This window comes from Boleophthalmus pectinirostris, unplaced genomic scaffold (assembly GCF_026225935.1).
Source record: "Boleophthalmus pectinirostris isolate CB_2022bp ecotype Guang Dong unplaced genomic scaffold, ASM2622593v1 HiC_scaffold_16, whole genome shotgun sequence".
NCBI classification, from domain to species: Eukaryota; Metazoa; Chordata; class Actinopteri; order Gobiiformes; family Gobiidae; genus Boleophthalmus; species Boleophthalmus pectinirostris.
Window position 1 is genome coordinate 12,803,116 of NW_026571095.1, and position 16,469 is coordinate 12,819,584.

At 37.0% G+C, this 16,469-nt stretch overlaps 1 protein-coding gene across 1 annotated transcript in view; it reads right to left on the reverse strand.

Moving 5' to 3' along the window:
- The window catches only part of LOC110157494 (laminin subunit alpha-3), a 62,158-nt gene that overhangs the window by 3,244 nt on the left and 42,445 nt on the right, over positions 1-16,469 (reverse strand). The window contains exons 34-62 of the mRNA XM_055151982.1: positions 16,235-16,439; positions 16,018-16,162; positions 15,791-15,931; positions 15,539-15,700; positions 15,313-15,414; positions 15,149-15,232; positions 14,485-14,715; positions 9,878-9,991; positions 9,176-9,294; positions 8,994-9,074; positions 8,802-8,902; positions 8,614-8,667; positions 8,377-8,528; positions 7,530-7,640; positions 7,343-7,454; positions 7,095-7,262; positions 6,268-6,464; positions 5,647-5,763; positions 4,562-4,716; positions 4,166-4,307; positions 3,587-3,686; positions 3,396-3,512; positions 3,145-3,315; positions 2,661-2,812; positions 2,144-2,338; positions 1,051-1,199; positions 736-892; positions 523-650; positions 86-230 (exon numbers count right to left, since the gene is read on the reverse strand). Coding sequence (XP_055007957.1) covers positions 86-230; positions 523-650; positions 736-892; positions 1,051-1,199; positions 2,144-2,338; positions 2,661-2,812; positions 3,145-3,315; positions 3,396-3,512; positions 3,587-3,686; positions 4,166-4,307; positions 4,562-4,716; positions 5,647-5,763; positions 6,268-6,464; positions 7,095-7,262; positions 7,343-7,454; positions 7,530-7,640; positions 8,377-8,528; positions 8,614-8,667; positions 8,802-8,902; positions 8,994-9,074; positions 9,176-9,294; positions 9,878-9,991; positions 14,485-14,715; positions 15,149-15,232; positions 15,313-15,414; positions 15,539-15,700; positions 15,791-15,931; positions 16,018-16,162; positions 16,235-16,439 — 4,007 coding nt within the window. The remainder of the gene's footprint in view (positions 1-85; positions 231-522; positions 651-735; positions 893-1,050; positions 1,200-2,143; positions 2,339-2,660; positions 2,813-3,144; positions 3,316-3,395; positions 3,513-3,586; positions 3,687-4,165; positions 4,308-4,561; positions 4,717-5,646; positions 5,764-6,267; positions 6,465-7,094; positions 7,263-7,342; positions 7,455-7,529; positions 7,641-8,376; positions 8,529-8,613; positions 8,668-8,801; positions 8,903-8,993; positions 9,075-9,175; positions 9,295-9,877; positions 9,992-14,484; positions 14,716-15,148; positions 15,233-15,312; positions 15,415-15,538; positions 15,701-15,790; positions 15,932-16,017; positions 16,163-16,234; positions 16,440-16,469) is intronic.

A 16,469-nucleotide genomic window follows, 5' to 3' on the forward strand; every position in this document is an offset into this window, starting at 1 on the left:
AAAAATAATAATTTATCGCATGTAATACTGTCAAGAGTTACAATTATTCTTTTTGCTTGTAATGACAAAAAAAATAAATAAATACCTCAGTCCCCATGTAAAACAAAAGTCCATTTTCTGAGCGGCTACTGACAGAAAATTCTAAGAAGATGAGACTTCCTACTTTATTTAAGTAAAATTTGGCATATCCAGTGCCCTCAAAGAAATCAGACTCCTCAGGAAGCACTTGCCTGTATCATAATAAAATACATATGTAATTTCAAAAATCAATCCTATACATTATAGTTACACTTTTTAGAGGATAAGCAGCCAAAAATGAAATAAAAACTATAGCTTGAGTTTAAAGTTATTTGTTTCTGATCTTAACAATATAATTACTATATTTCCTTATCATTCAATAAATGATCAATGGAACATTTTTGTTTTGCATTGCGTTAAGATTTGAGCTCTAGAAAGTTGAAATAATAACATCTGTAACTCTTTATAGATACAACTAACAAACTAATTATTTAAGTGTCTTACCGTTTGCATGGAGTCTCTGGGTTAACTTTATATGCAGTTTGGAAATTATAAAGGCTGATAGCTCTGTCATTGAATAAACCAAATTCAATGCAGCCCGTGTACATTGGGTAATTGAGAGAAGCTGGTGGCTAAGAATGGAAAAAAAAAGATTAGATAACTAGAATATTTGGAAATAAACATGATGTGAATAGTGTTAAAGTTATATCCTCCTACAGTGAAGTTGGCTGGGTATCCTCCCACATAGAAAACCACATCATGAGGGCTAAGGTCCAAGAGGTTCTTCATTTGGTCTCCCTGTGCGTTACTTGTAACTGCAGGTCCTCCCGCCACAACATCTTTGTTGAGGATCAGCTCTGCATCCTGGTACATTCTAAATTACAATTCAGTAAAGCTTCGTTATTTTGTGAGTAAGTCTAGCCAGTCTGCTCATATGTGAGTATCAAATTTTATGTGCATTTTGTTTCAAATATGCATTCATATGTTTGTAGTTTCTTATTACAAGCACAAATAAAAGGGGGAGCTTATTACCTCCTAAGGATTGCTTGGTCAAACTTGGACTGCTCCGGTACAGACTTAGTGATTTGGTCTGATTTCATTGTATACTCCACTCCATTGAGTTTGTACACACCATACAATATGTTGTCCCTCAAGACCATGCCGATGTAGTTTTTAGAAGACTGTCAAAATAGAGAGAGGGAGAAATGTTTGCATTAAAACAAGTTGAGTTATTTATTTTTATTTTTTACATTTGCCTATTTGCTCACTCATTGAGAACTTAAATTCATGAATCTGTAGCTATAGTTAGAGCTTGCAATGGTAAATAAAAAAATATTGTTACCATAGAATTCTGTCATGTTTAAAACAGCAGTACAAAGCAGCCAGCGAAAGCATTGGAAAAAATTCTATGATGTGTGATGACACGATCTGGAGGTCAATATAATGTATATGTTTCCGTGTGTGATATAATTTAGAAGTAGGTGTACTATTGGAAAGTGACAGCTGGAAATTTTGTTTCCATAAGTACACTTTAAGAAAACAGGGATTATAAAAAATTACATATAACTTGGGAAACTGATATTTTTCATCATGCCATGATAGTATCATTAAAGGGCCCAAATTATGCTATTATCTGATCCAAATTATAATGTTTCCTCATCAAAAACATACCTAGATTTGTGATTAGTTTCATTCACACATGTTTAAAACACAAATATTTAGGAGTTCTCTTAAACACAAAACACTCGACCTTATGATGTTATGTGGTAATACACACAGTGCTTCACTGTGTTTTTAAAGTCCATACACCTTCACTAGAATCATTTGGATAATCTCAACCCTGGAACTGCCAATGTTGTCTGAACTAAGGTAAAAGGAAGGTAAAAGGTAACTGTTAACTGTTAACTTGAAAACTACAGCTTCATGACAGCACAAGGTAGAACAGAGCATTTTGAGCTTTGGAGATGTAGACTAATAACGCAGGGTTACTGAAACGTGTGGATCAAACAAAACACAACTCCAGGTATGTTTTTGATGAGGTAACATGCATTATAACATGTCTTAAAGCTCATAAGAATCAATTTTGCTTAATACAGGAGCTTTAAGTCTGATCCCATTGACTTACATCTCTACTGCCAAGGTACATGACAAACAGATCTTCTTTCCCTCTGATCTGCCTGCGCCTGCGCCTGCCATCCCCTCTGCCTATAGGCCTTTGGAGCTGCAGAGACACTGAAGTGTAGGCTCTCAGGTCATCCAGGTCTTTGGGTGGTCTCAGCTCCACATAGCCCTCTCCATTGAACTTCATGGGGATACCAATCTGCAGATTGGAAAAATAAACGGGTTGAAAACAATAATAAGGAAGTTGTGTTAAAGTGCATATGATAGGTTAGACTACTAATTTGACTAAAAAGCATAGTTAACATTGTTATATGTAAGATCATACAAAAATCTTGCAAATTTTTTTGATTATTCATTTTTCTTTTTCCTGTATTTCTGTCCTTTTCTTTTAAAATTATTTATTGACACTTAACTGATGAATGATGAATATTTATCACAAGTACTAACCCACTAAACCAACTAAAAATGAGGAAAAGCATGAAAACTTGTCTTTAAAGTGAAAAGTGTATGTGGATTCTGACCCTGTTGGCAGCATCTCGGGCCTGTTCAATAAGATCTTTGATTTTCCTGATGTTGTCTGTGATGTTGCTGAGTGGTGTGAGGTCCATGGTTAGGTTTTCCACTTCTGAGATTTTATTGGTAAGTGTTGGTATTGTATTTAACAGCTTCTTCACTGAAAGACAAAAGACACATTTAATAGTTCACAGTAAGAAAGTACATTTGGAGTAAAAAGATAACTAATCTATTACTAACTTAGTTGCATGTTAAATAAATTATGTGAACACAGGATATTAAAACTTATGCTGCTATTTGCACTGTTTATCTATTCACAAGATAGAACTGACTCTTTTCTGTTTGAGAGAAGAACTTAGCCTAAATATACAGGCTTTGTGTGTTAAACATGTGTGAATGATATAAAACACAACTCCAGGTATGTTTTTGATGAAGAAACAACATTATAACAGATCAGAAAACAGTGTAATGTGGGCCCTTTAAGGAGCATACCTGACTGATCCACATCATCCAGGATACCGCTGCTATTGGAGTCCACAGGGGAGATGTTGATCTTGCCCAGCTCCTTTTGGATTTCGTCCAGTCTGTCCAACGTATTTGTGGCTGTGTCATTGGCCAATGCTGCTTTTCTCTTTGCTTCTTCTAGCATTTCAGCAATCTCACCTAAACATAAAAATATAATATAAAAACACAAGCTTTGAAGGCTAGAAGTCATCATAATCCCATATTCACACAGTCTCTACCTCTGTCGATGTCCTTTAAACCATTTTGAGCATTCAGAAGATCATTTTCAAGAGTTTTCTTTTTTCTCTCAGCCTGTTTCAGACGTTTCTTCAGAGCAGTGATGTCGTCCACCGTAGCTATCAAGATAAAACTGCACTTAATTTTTGGCTGTTTAGTCTGAATTTACTGTCAAACTATTGAGATTTTATACCATTAAGTCTCTTTTCAGCATCCTCTGCCTCACCCACAAGGTCTTTACTTGTATCTTTGAGGTCCTTTGCTCTTTCTGTTAGCTTTTGGTCATTGACGTTCTAAAATTGAAAAGAGTTATTACAATCTGGAAATATTTTTAATAACAGACAATTAATGTATTAATATAATGTAATGTAAGGTAGTAAGGTTAGTGTATATGGTGTAAATAATGTTTTCTTTTGTTTGTTTTTCTTATGTATGGAAAATGATCCTTGATCAAAGCTCAAAATAAACAAAATCATCAAACCATAAAAAATGTGTTGAAAAGTATAACTGTGACTTGTTAAGAAAATTACATAGGGATCTCTAGCTTGTGATAAAAAGTGCTATGACTATAAATAAAAATTTACTACTGTTGCCATAAAAAGAAACAAAACACAACTATATATGTTTTTGAGAAGGTAAGAAGGAAGGAGAAGGAAGAACAGCATTACAACATGGCTTAAAGTGCACAAGAATAAAAGGCTACAATGTTTAATATGGTCTATACTGTATTGGTAAGAAGTTGTATTTGACTTAAATATAAACTTTAACTTACGTTCAGTGCATTTTCCGCTGCCTCTTTAGCCTCATTAGCAGCAGTCTCTGCAGCGTTGATGGCCTCTGTGATGTTCTTGTACGCATCGATAGCATCTTTAGCATTGCGCACTTCAGCCCTGTCACTGGCATTCTTCACTGCACTGTTTCATACAAAAAATAAATACATATAATAAATAAACAGTTTTTGTAATACTCCAAAACTACCTGACTGAAATTAATTGCCTTGATTAAAATAGAAATACTGTTGCTAAAATGTATTCTTAAACAGCAACATATCGCAGATTATCAATATCAAAATATCAGTGATCACATGTATGACCATATCGTGATAATATCGTATTGTGAGCAATATATTTGTATCATGAGGGACCCTGTGATTCCCAGACCTACTTACTCCTCAAGCTCTTTGGCCATCTTGGCGAGGTTCTTTGCATGCTCCTCTGCTTTGATCACAATGTCTTCTTGGGCAGCTGCTTTGGTGAGATCATTCACTTTCTTGGTCAAATCTGTTTTAGCCCCATCGAGTTGTGCGGCTAACTCTTCATACTCCTAAAAAGCACCAGGCAACAGCTGAATAATAACACAGAGCTTGACCTCATCTTTCTCAGTGTACAAAGAGTAAAAATGCAGATAGTTATCAGAAGTGGCAGGCTTGTAAGGGCATGCACGCTTAAAAGTGCGCAACTGGAAATAGATGAGGGATAAGAAAAACAAGGGCTACTACTGTATACTGATGACTTAATTTAGAATTTTTTTGAACTGTCAGTACAAGACAGCTGAAGATAGATGTGAGCGCCCCTTCAGTGTGTCCACCAACAGGTACACAAGAAGCAGCCATCAATCATTTACAGCGCCCATTACACTCTCTTCTGATCTATGTTATAATGTTGTTTTCTTATCACAAACATACCTAGAGTTGTGTTTTGTTTGACTCACACACGTTTAACACAAAGCCTGCATATTTCTTCTCTCAAAGAGAAAACACTCTGTTCCGCCTTGTGATGCCATGTGTCAGTGCTCCATTGTGTTTTCACTAAAATCATTTGGATAATTTCAGCCCTGGAATTGTTAATCTCTACTGAAAAAAAGGTAAAAGTAACTGTTAACTTGAAAACTACTGCTTCATGACATCACAAGGTGGAACAGAGTATTCTGTTTTTTGGAGATGTAGACGGATTAATAATCCAGGAGTACTCAAACATGTGTGAATGAAACAAAACACAACTCTGGGTATGTTTATGATGAGGTAATAGTATTATAAAATGACTTAAGCCTCACAAGAGTCAAGTTTGTGGAATATATGACCTTTAAATACATTATTCATTAATTTATTCATGTTCAGAAGTGGCAGGCTTGCATGCTTAAAAGTGTGTAACTAGAGACAAGTGAGAGGTAATAAAAAGAAGGACTACTCTTATATTACTGTATACAGATAGCTTAATTAAAGCTCTATTAATAATTTTGGGTCATAAGATTTACCTTTTTGCTGTCTGTTAGCATTTTCACCATATCCTGAGTCTTTTGTAGCTCATTTTTGGCCATGTCCATTTGATCCTGTACAGTCTTCCTCTCCTTTTTCAAGGCCTCTACACGTTTCTGTAGGGAAAAAGTAACCAACATAATGAGTATTTTAACACAATCAGACCAGAGAGAACTGACTTAGCTGGAACTAGAACAGGTGAGATGATTTGTGCTGTTAAACAAGTCTCTCACATGTAAAATTACAGCCACAAGCAAGTTTTTCAGTTAATCACTCTCAAACACTTAAACAGGACTACAAATGCTTATATTGATCACACTCTCCTGAAAATGTGCTGTTTAAATCTATTTTGTATATATATATTTTTTGGCTTTCAGACTATCTTAAAACTTTTTTGGCATTGTTTGCAAATGTGTGCCTTTGTAACTACATGTAGAGTATCAGTAATTTTAAGGTGCATTATTTGGCTTTTATCCAACCACACTTCAATCATCTACCTACCCCCACCTTAATAAAATATTACACGACTAGAGCATGTTAACTGAAGTCTAAACATGACATAATAAACATAATTAAGTAAATAACATGCCTTGCTTTGCTATTAAATGCTCTATCATTACCTTCAGGTCTTCCAGCTCTTTAGCGCTGAGGTCATTCTGGGACATAGCCTGTTTCACTCGGTCTTCCGCCTGCTTCAGAGCCTCCTCCAGATCTTTGAGTTTGTTATTGAAGTTATTCAGCAGTGAGTTCAGTTTCTTTGCAGTCGCCTCATTTTGGTCACACTGATCACTCACATTCGTTCTGATGTAGTCCAGCACTACAATGAAAAAATATGTAATGTATCATATTGTCTGTATCAATATATCTCGTCTAGATAGGCTGCATCACATAAGAAAATTTTATTCTGTCAATGAGATTTTTTTGACATATTACATTAGCTTCTGTTTACCTGTTATAATGTTGTTTCCACATCAGAAACATACCTGGAGTTATGTTTGTTATGTTTAGCATACAAATTCTGGATATTTAGGCTGTATTCTTCTCTCAAACAGAAAACTATGTAAACGGTGTGTAATATAAGACTTTTAAAACTGAATACATTTAACCATTTATCCAAGTAGCTTCCTCAAATCTGACACTGTTTCTGGAGTTAACTACACTAAAACTAACACACCCTAGTTGTTTGCAGTAAGAAATATCTGTTCTTATTTCACTGAACCTATGTGAACTAGGATGTGTTAGTTTCAGTGTAGTAAGTTTCTCCCTTCAGTAACATATAAGGCAGTCACTTACAGAACCCTGTCAGAACTGAAGAAGCTACTTAGATGAGTGTCAAATCGTATTCACACTTAAAAACTTTCATCCTGTTGACAGACTTAAATGTCTTTAGCAATTGTATCATATTGCAAAAAATATATGAAACTTTAAGTGCAAATTTCTTTCTTACATTTTCTAGCTTCTTCTCTTTCAGTCTCAGCAGCTGTTTTCTGAGGAGTGAAGTTCCTCTGTCCCATCTCCTTTACCATACGTTCTGCTTCTTCTAATAATTTGGTTAGGTTTTCATTTGACGGACGATCACCACTTGTTCCCATTTCTCGCAACTGGTCGATCAGGGCTGTAAAAATGAATGCATATTAACTTTAAAATCTTTAATTCTTTCATATTTACTTGTATTAATTATGTACAAAGAATTACCGTGAATTTTCTTGAGCATATTATTGATATCTGTATCCAGGGTCTTTGCTCGTTTGTGTGTCTTGTCTATTTCTTCTATTGCTTTGTCTGTGGCTGATGCAGTGTCTTTAGCCTAAACACAAATACATTAAAATAACATAATTTACAGATGTTTTCTTTGCTCTTTTTGGTGTTTTCAAAGTCTCACCTTGTCTTTGAGGGGACCAATATCATTCTCCAGACTGTTGATGTCGTCCTCGAGCTGGGTGATTTTGGTCTTTTGGTTGTTTACTGAGCGGGTGTATTTGTCCACAAGAATCTGTAAATAAGCACACAGTAAATTTAAAGGTGCATTATGTAACGTTTCTGGCGTAGGATCCGTGAGATGATTTTCTCTGTGGAGATGTTTTTGCTTCATCTGAAATATTGCACAGTATGGTATTAAACCTTTTTATCTTCATGGAGACCAAACCAGACAAAGTTACAGGTCAGATCTATGGAGAGGCAACTATTTTTGCGCTACCCATGATAAAAAAAAAAAAAAGTAAGGCCATGTCATAATAAGAATAATCAAGAATAAGATTTAATGCAAAAGTTTGAGTTACTGCAAAAGACTGACAGTAGCCTTTAGTTTTAAATGGTAAATGGTCAAAATGGTCCCTTTTTTGTGCATTTTCACCTTCAAGACACTGGGGACAAAGTGGGTTAAGAGTCTTGTCCAAAGATACAATGACAGCATTCAATTGTGGGAGCTGGTATCACACCACTAACTTCTGAGTCAGTCTAACTCATATAACAAAAATGTTTTATGCTTAGACTGGGATGCGTACCACCAACCTTTGGATCAGTGGACAAACACTCCAACTGAGCCACTGTCATCCATGAATGACAACAGTTGATACGATCCGTATACTGTTATGTAAATACTCGTGTATGTACAGGGCATGTTTTTATATCAGCACAAATCTGGAATGTTTTTATAAGCAAAAATGCCCCCCAGAAACCATATCACATGCATTTGAAGTGCAGGGTTTTCTAACAGTTTTAAAATTTACCTTGGTATCTGCTATGGCCTTCTCGAGCTTTTTCAGTCTCTCGTTGGAAGATGAACTCGCACTGGCATTTTCCAACAAAGTTTTGATTCTTTGCAGTTCGTCATCTAGCTTTTCCAAATCATTCAGCAAAGTCAACGCACAGTTATCACATTCTGAAATTACATACATATTAGTCAAATTAGCATAAAAATAAATGCAATTTTCACTTATTTGTATTTGTTTTAGTTTTTTTTTTACCTTTGCACTGGTCATCTGTGTTAGTGTCTCCAGGCTCCAGCGTATTCTTACAGACTGTAGACATTTATTGAAATTTTGTTAAGTTAATTTTGTACATACTTCATACTATTTAGTATTATAGATATAGATATATATATAGATATATATAAGTAAATATAAGCAGGCATAGGCAAAATCAATATCCTTACTTCCAGTCCTAGGGTCACAATTGTTCCCATTGCCATTGCAGTTGCATGGCCGACAGCTTCCTCCGGGAGCCATAGGGTCACCATAGAAACCAGGAGAACATCTATGGAAGCAGGTAGACAAAATAAACACCAAATAACATAATAAATAACATTCATTATGGGAATATTTTGAATGTACAGGCTAACACACACCTCTCACATCTTTCCCCAGTGTAGCCAAGTTTACATGAGCACTTGATCCCACCGCTGACCTCCTGACAGCCCATAGCAAAACTACAAAAAAGTAAAATAAACAAATAAATAAATAGCAGTACAAACATAAATGAATGAAGAAAAATCTGTGTTTAAGTGACTGATGGTTGCTCTTTGCCTACCTGTTTGTGGACACACTGAAGGGGCAAGGGCAAACAGTGCATGTCCTTTGTGATGGGTTTCCATAGTAACCCTCTTTGCAGCGTTCACATCTGTCTCCAGCTGTGTTGTATTGACAGTTCTAAAAAAAAATTACATTTTAATGAAGGTTCATTCATTTTAATTTTATTTTATTTTTATTTTTAAAAGGCCCATAACATGCTATTTTCTGATCTGTTATAATGTTGTTTCCTCAACATAAACATACCTAGACATACCTAAAGTTGTGTTTTGTTTAATTCACAAGGTGGAATAGAGCATTTTGAGCATTTGAGATGTAGACAGACTAATAATAAAGAATTACTCAAACATGTGTGTATAAAAAAAACAAAACCAACAAAAACCAAAAAAAACAAAAAAAACCACAACTCCAGGTATGTTTTTAAGGAGGTAACAACATTCTAACATGACTTAAAGCTCCAAGAGTCAATTTTGTGTAATATAGGACCTTTAAATGATTAGATTTCTATAACATACATTGCGTAACAATCAGGCACTACTTCATATCAAATGAATCAAATGAATGAGATGTTGAAATAGTTGACAGCCTCAGGGCCTAGTCTCTGACTACACAATTGTTCACAGTGGCGTCACACAGCATGCCCTGTCTAAAGAGCATACCACAGGTTGCAATGTACTATGTACAGTCAGTTTGGGGGTCTTACCAGACACCTCCCTGTTTTGTCCTCACACTCGGTGGCTAATCCGTTACAGTTGCATGGTATACACTGGCCCAGGTACAGTCCACTACCATCTCTGAAGTAACCGGGGGCACATTTCTAAAAAAAATACAACACATGTAGTTAAAAGCAGATATATACAATACATGTAAATAGATAACTTCATCAAAATACCGTACTATTAAATGTAATCAAAATTAGGAAAAATTTGAATTGTAGAAAAAAAGTATAAATATTCTGAAATGTTAAACAATTGATTGCTATATACATTGGCCCCAAGGAAGAGTTCTCTGGTAACCTTAAGAAAAAAAAAAAAAAGAATTAATTGGAAAAAAATTATCACAACATCCCAAGATGTTAAGTTCCTCTCATTTAAAATAAAAATGTAAATCCATCCACCGGCTTGCAGTTTGTTTTTCATGTGCTGATAATTCCTCTGTTTGTCTTTTATCAATACATACCATATACTCCAACTTAAACAGTGATCCACCCCTTGGCTTGAACTTTGCTTTAAGAGATAACAGTGGTAAAGGCACCACGTTTTCTCTAAGACACATATATAAAAAACTCAACCATCTTTTACCTGGATTTGTTCGCTGGCAACAGTATCTATAAGAGTGGGATACTGCACGGTCTGCCCTGTGTTCTGACGCCAAGGGAATAACCATGACCAAGAGGAGCCCTGATCATTGACTGTTGGATATTGCAGCCTGTTCCAATAGGAGCGAGCCTTTGTGAGCAATCTCAATGCCAGAATAAGGTTAAAAAGATGACTAAAAAAACCGCTGAAGGTGGCATTTTGGCAGCTGCTGCTGGGATAGAAGGTGTGTGTGCAAAAATATTAAATATAATAGTCATTATCTGAATAAAAAAAGGCAAATGAAAAGGTTCATTGAGACTATTTTTATCTGTAGCATTACAATGTGACATTTTCCACCCTCAAGATCATTCACTCATTCACACGTACTCTCATTAATCAATGTACGCAGGGTGTGGTGCGTATGCTTATCTTGCCCAAGGACACAATGACAGCATTCATTGTGGAACTGCACCTCCAACCTGTGGGTCAGTGGATCTGACCACTCAACCAATGACGCTTACGTAGAGAGTGGCAACTTTCAGATCAGTGGACAAACGGTCTACTAACTGAGCTACTGTCAAGTCGTATTGTTTAAGTTGGTAATACTGTATCAATATTGTGTGCTGCTATATCGCCATATTGTTAAGAGTATTTTTTATTTATTTTACCAAAATATTTTGTGACTACTCTACAGTTTTGATCATTGATGCAATACATTTGACATATTTACTGTTTTGCTTTTTAAAATAGGTGTATTTCATATTCAGTTTGCAAGAGTAGTCAACTGAAAGTTGAGAAAAGTTCTTAAAAACTCATTGCTGTGACTTAATAGGATGTTCAGAATGCATAAACTAAATGAGGAATAACTTCTAGACTGCAAACTAGTTAAAAATAAACTAATTCTGTTTTCTACACATTTAAAATTGTAAAAATTAAGTCTAGCACATTTAAAAGAGATTCAGGCTTAGTAACTACTTAACCCTAGAACACTATCGCCGGGTGATTTTCACCCGAGCAAATGTATTTACATGATTTTCAATATGTTGCATTTTTCTGAGTGTCATGAGTCCCTGGGTAGCTTCACCATTGTTTTTAACATCTATGAAGGTGTGGGTGTTTCCCTACCCCAAAGCCCACTTTTTCCTACAGGCTTGGTTTCGGGTGATTTTCACCCGGCAATAGTGATAGAGGGTAATGTACGTTTTGGGTGAATTTCACCCAGCGATAGTGTTAGTGTATAAAATCAAGTGATCCTGCCACATGTCAAGGGTGACAACATTCAGTCTCACCATATTTACTGTCACTCTCTGACATCTCAGCTAGTGAGTAACACATAGGTAAGGTTTAGGTAAGGTGTCGATACTTTTGACCAGATGTGTGGTCACTATGGCTGTGGAAGGAAAACCAAGAGATGGCCACTTTGTGTGTTCTATGGTATGATCAATGCTTGTGTGATTAACTCCTGGATCATTCACAATGGGAATACGATGAAGAGAGGTGACAACCAAATGCAGAGGCCTTATATGCAGGCTTTGGCACTGGCACTCATCAAACCATGGGCAGAGCAGAGACTGTCCTCTTCAAATCTGTCATGTCAACTCAGAGTCCTGATCTGTAGTGTGCTTGACATCCCTACCTCTGGCACTCTTGTGAATGAGGCAGGACCAGTGGCAGCAGAAAGCAATAGTCCCTTAGTGAGGTGTGCTGACTGCCCCGCAGGCTCGGACAGGAAGACACGGCACAGGTGCCATGTCTGCCGTCGACCGGTGTGTCCACGCCATTACTACCCTGCGTGTACTGACTGCATGTAAGGAATAGGTAAGTAAGAATGTTCTTGGAATGTGTATGCTAGCCTTATTTAGTGCAGTGGTTATGAATATATATAACAAAGTGGTGATTTCAAAGTGAATTCTTATGGTGAAAACAATATTTTAATCAAGTGGTCATTTTTACACACTGAAAAAATACTATTTTTTGTTCCTCTCTCCTGTAGCTGTTTGCGTGCCAAGGAGTCTGTGCCTTCACCAGGGAAGTCTCACATGTCTCAGGAATGGGTGGACCAAAGACCAAGTTTCCTCTATCATTATTTTTTTTTTTAGGAATTTTTTGTTCTCAAATTCCAAATTTTTTAGTAATTTTCAAGCATGTTTGTAGGATCTTCCTATTTTTTTATTTTCCATTTTGTTAAACATACCACAGTTGAAAATAAAAGAAAACCACTCTAATTTATCAAGTGTTGTCATATTTTGATCTATTTTTTATGACAAGTACCTTTTGTTGGGTATATTATATCGGGTAAAAATCACCCGGCAAAAGTGATGGTGTAACTTTTTATAGCGAAAGTGTTCTAGGGTTAATTAAGAAGTTAGGGTTACGATATTCATAAAACCTTTGCAAACAACTAATTATGCTGTCTTAGCCTGTCTAAAACCTAACCCTGTAGTTTAGCCCTCTACAAACATGTTCTGAAATGCATGGTATTGTTGGATTATTTAAGCAGTTCAGATTTCAATCTTCTCCCAAATGTTAATGCTCCTTGACGTGTTTAGAATGTGAACTATGAACAGAATCCTCCTATAAAAACATAAACCGTGAATTGAATTGTAGTTGCAGTGGCTGTCAGAAAAAAATGTATATCTTTCAAAATCGTTCATTCCAACTTGGAGGAAGTGTTTGGGAAGAGGGAATTCTGGGTACATCCCTACAACCAAGCCCCTAGAAAAGTTCTATGGTTCTGTAAAATGAATTGTTCTTTGCTTATTTATTAATTACATTTTAAAGTTGGAACACCAAATCCTCTTAAAGGCGTACTGTGTAACCTTTCTGGTAGGGTGCTCACCACCTGCTTGTTTCTATGGAGATAATGCTGTTTTGCTTTGATTATACGACAGTATGGAAAAAAAACTTGGTAATCACAATGCGACAGGTTAATGGTCAGATCTATGGAAAAGCAAGGCTGAACATGTAAGAATTCATGTTTTTCAAGGTAATTTAAGCTATAAAAAAACTGTAATTGTAAAAAATGCAAGGCAAATATGCTTAATGCCCTACTGTGGAACATTCCTTGTAAAAAAAAAAAACATAACCATGGAGACAAGCAAGGAGGGAATCGTGCACCTTAGAAGTTGCATAGTGCACCTTTAAAATATTGTGTTATGCAGTTTGTGTGTGACGCGTAACCATGCAGGTGATCACAGCCTCGTAATCACTAATATTATGTCTGTGCCTCATATCCCACCCTGAGGGAATACAATTCAGCTGCACGTCTTCGCAACCGGTATTTTCCAGTACATTCCTCCCACTGCTCCTCAGCTGATAGAGTTTTTTTTCTTCTAAAGAAAAAGGTGCAGCCCTGAGTTCTGGCAAGTCAGGACACCCGAAATGTATGAGCTCCTCAAAAAGATTCCTTTCAGTCATCGTGAGCTCCACCCTGAATGTTATGTACAGAGTATTTCACACCTGACAAGTCCTACTGCCACTCCCTACAGTTGCTATATCATTTTCAGTGTAGCCGAGAGGCACATATATATGTTCGTGGTAAAAAATCTACAGGCTGTTAATGAATCCATGTGTGTCTTAATGCTATAATGACATCATGTCTGGGAGATTGCCTGATCTAGTAGTGGAAAGAGTATTGAATATTTGTAAAAGTAAAAGTAAAAGGTAGGCATGAAAAATACTACTAGTGTATTAGCAATTTTAGAAGCTTTTTAGATCAGCTTTCTGTACAAATCTCAGTCAATCAAAAGTAAAAGTGAATTTAGTCGTTTTATAAACCACAAGCTATGTATTCTCTGAAGTCTGGCTTATCAGAGCAGGCAATGCTGTGCTGGATGTGTGTTGGAATGGAGAGAAACAAAGACGGCCATGGGTTTCAACTAATTACAAATACATGGCTAGAATTATACTCAGTTACAAGTACAAGGTTTAAAAAGTACAGTTATTTAAAAAATATCCTCAGTTACACTAACATGTGTATTTGTAATGAGTTACTTTCCAGTCCTGGCCTTACCTCACAGGAGTCCCCAGAGTACTCAGGAGGGCAGGAGCACTTCTCCACAGTGCTGCCTGGGCTCCCTGTGCCACTGTCAGAGGCCTCCTCCAGCCCCACGTCCCCCAGGCTCAGGCGCTGGCTTTGAGTGAAGTACAGTGCTCTGATCCTCAGACCCACCAGACTGGCCAAGACCATCATCAGCTCCTGTCTAGACACCGGCCTGTTGTTGCCTGCATGACGCCAGTTTCCCTACAGATAACAACAGGTCATATGGGTATACATAAAAGCACTAAGGTTAAAAACATTAAACAAGACCCACTTTTCCAAATTTTATGTTTTATTTAGTATTATTATTTTTTTTACTTTTGTATTTATTCATATTCTTGCTCTTATTTGATTTCACTAGTTTTATTGACTTAACACGAACCAGGGAGTTAAATAGAGCTTTATTTTATATTCCAATCCAATTTTTAATCTATATTGAACAAATTTTTACCCATAGTTTAACCAGGAAGGTCACAAAAAAAACCTTGGCCAATCTCAGAAATGTGGATAACAATAGTAATTTATAAATGCATTACTCCAGTTATGCTTTTAATTAGTTGCTTTTTATGCTTTTCTAAGTGCATTATAATGTGATAAAAAATAAAAGTGCACTGGGAAAAATATATGTACTGTTTACCTCTACAAGCTGCACTCGTCCATGGTAGATCCTGTCTGGATTTGGAAGCTGTGGGGCCACGTGAACGAGAGTCATACTTTGGCCCTAAGAAGAAGTCAAAATAATGTTGATGACAAATGAGCAGAATCAGACTAAACATTTAGTAGAACTGTTAGTTCTCTTACAGTAAGGAGAACATCTGGTCTTCTGTCGATCAAAGTCATCCCCTCACTAGGAATGCCAAAAGACTTTGTTTGGTAAGTCAAGAAACCGCCGTAGGAGGAGACCTGAAGAGGGATAAACGGTGTTTGTATACGGGGTACTTAGGTGCTTATTTTTTGACTACAATAAGCTCTGTAAGGTAAGTATAAATATAATGACAACATTTCTCTAATTAAGTCTAAGACTAACCCTGTTTCCCAGGTAAGAGCGCGGTGCCACCCAGTGCAGCACCCAGACTGTAGGACTGAGCTCCTGGACATCTGCCACCACAGTCCCACTGGCTGAGTTCAGTACCGAGGGCACCTCCTTTTGGTCTGGACTTTCCAGTCGCCAGCCACGCATCTCCACAAACTAAAACAAAATGACAAGGAAAGACATCCACCAAGTAATTAAATAGAAATTATTTGGGCAATTTAAAACAATTTAATGCCAAAAATGTACCTTTCCCCTCCGTTTGGTGGAGCTCTCACACTGGTCTGTTGCTCCAAAGCAGAAACAGCTGGTGCAGCCCATAGGGTTGAGAGGGTCAAAGTGGAAAGAGCCTGTTCGACAGCTTTCACACCTGGGTCCAACCACATTTCTCTATCAAAGCAACAGCAAACATAAACAAAGATATACAGTAAATAGTTTACTTTGTCAATTTACTATAATCAAGTTGTGACTCTTACCTTGCAGAGACATGCACCAGTGTCAGGATCACACACCTCGCTGGTGACACCTCCCTGTTCACAGTTGCAGCGCGCACATTGTGGGTAACCATAGTAACCAGCAGCACAGCGGTCGCACTGCCTCCCTCCAATCCTGGGCTTACAACTTAAAAAAAAAAAGAAGTTTATAGATTTTTATTGCAGCATACAATCTTAAACTGAATACAAGCTCCCTGACCTGCATTGTCCAGTGATGCGGTCACAGTCGGGCCCTGCATTAGCAATGATACCAGTGGGTGAACACTCGCAGTCGTCACAGCCCAACAGGGGGTGGTAGCTGTAGGTCAGATTCTGACACACATCACAGGAGGGTCTGACTGTCTGAGGGGGGCAAATACAGCGCCCTGTCACCTCATCACACAGCCGACGCCCACATTCACAGCCTGCAATCAAAATATGTATGATCCATTAAC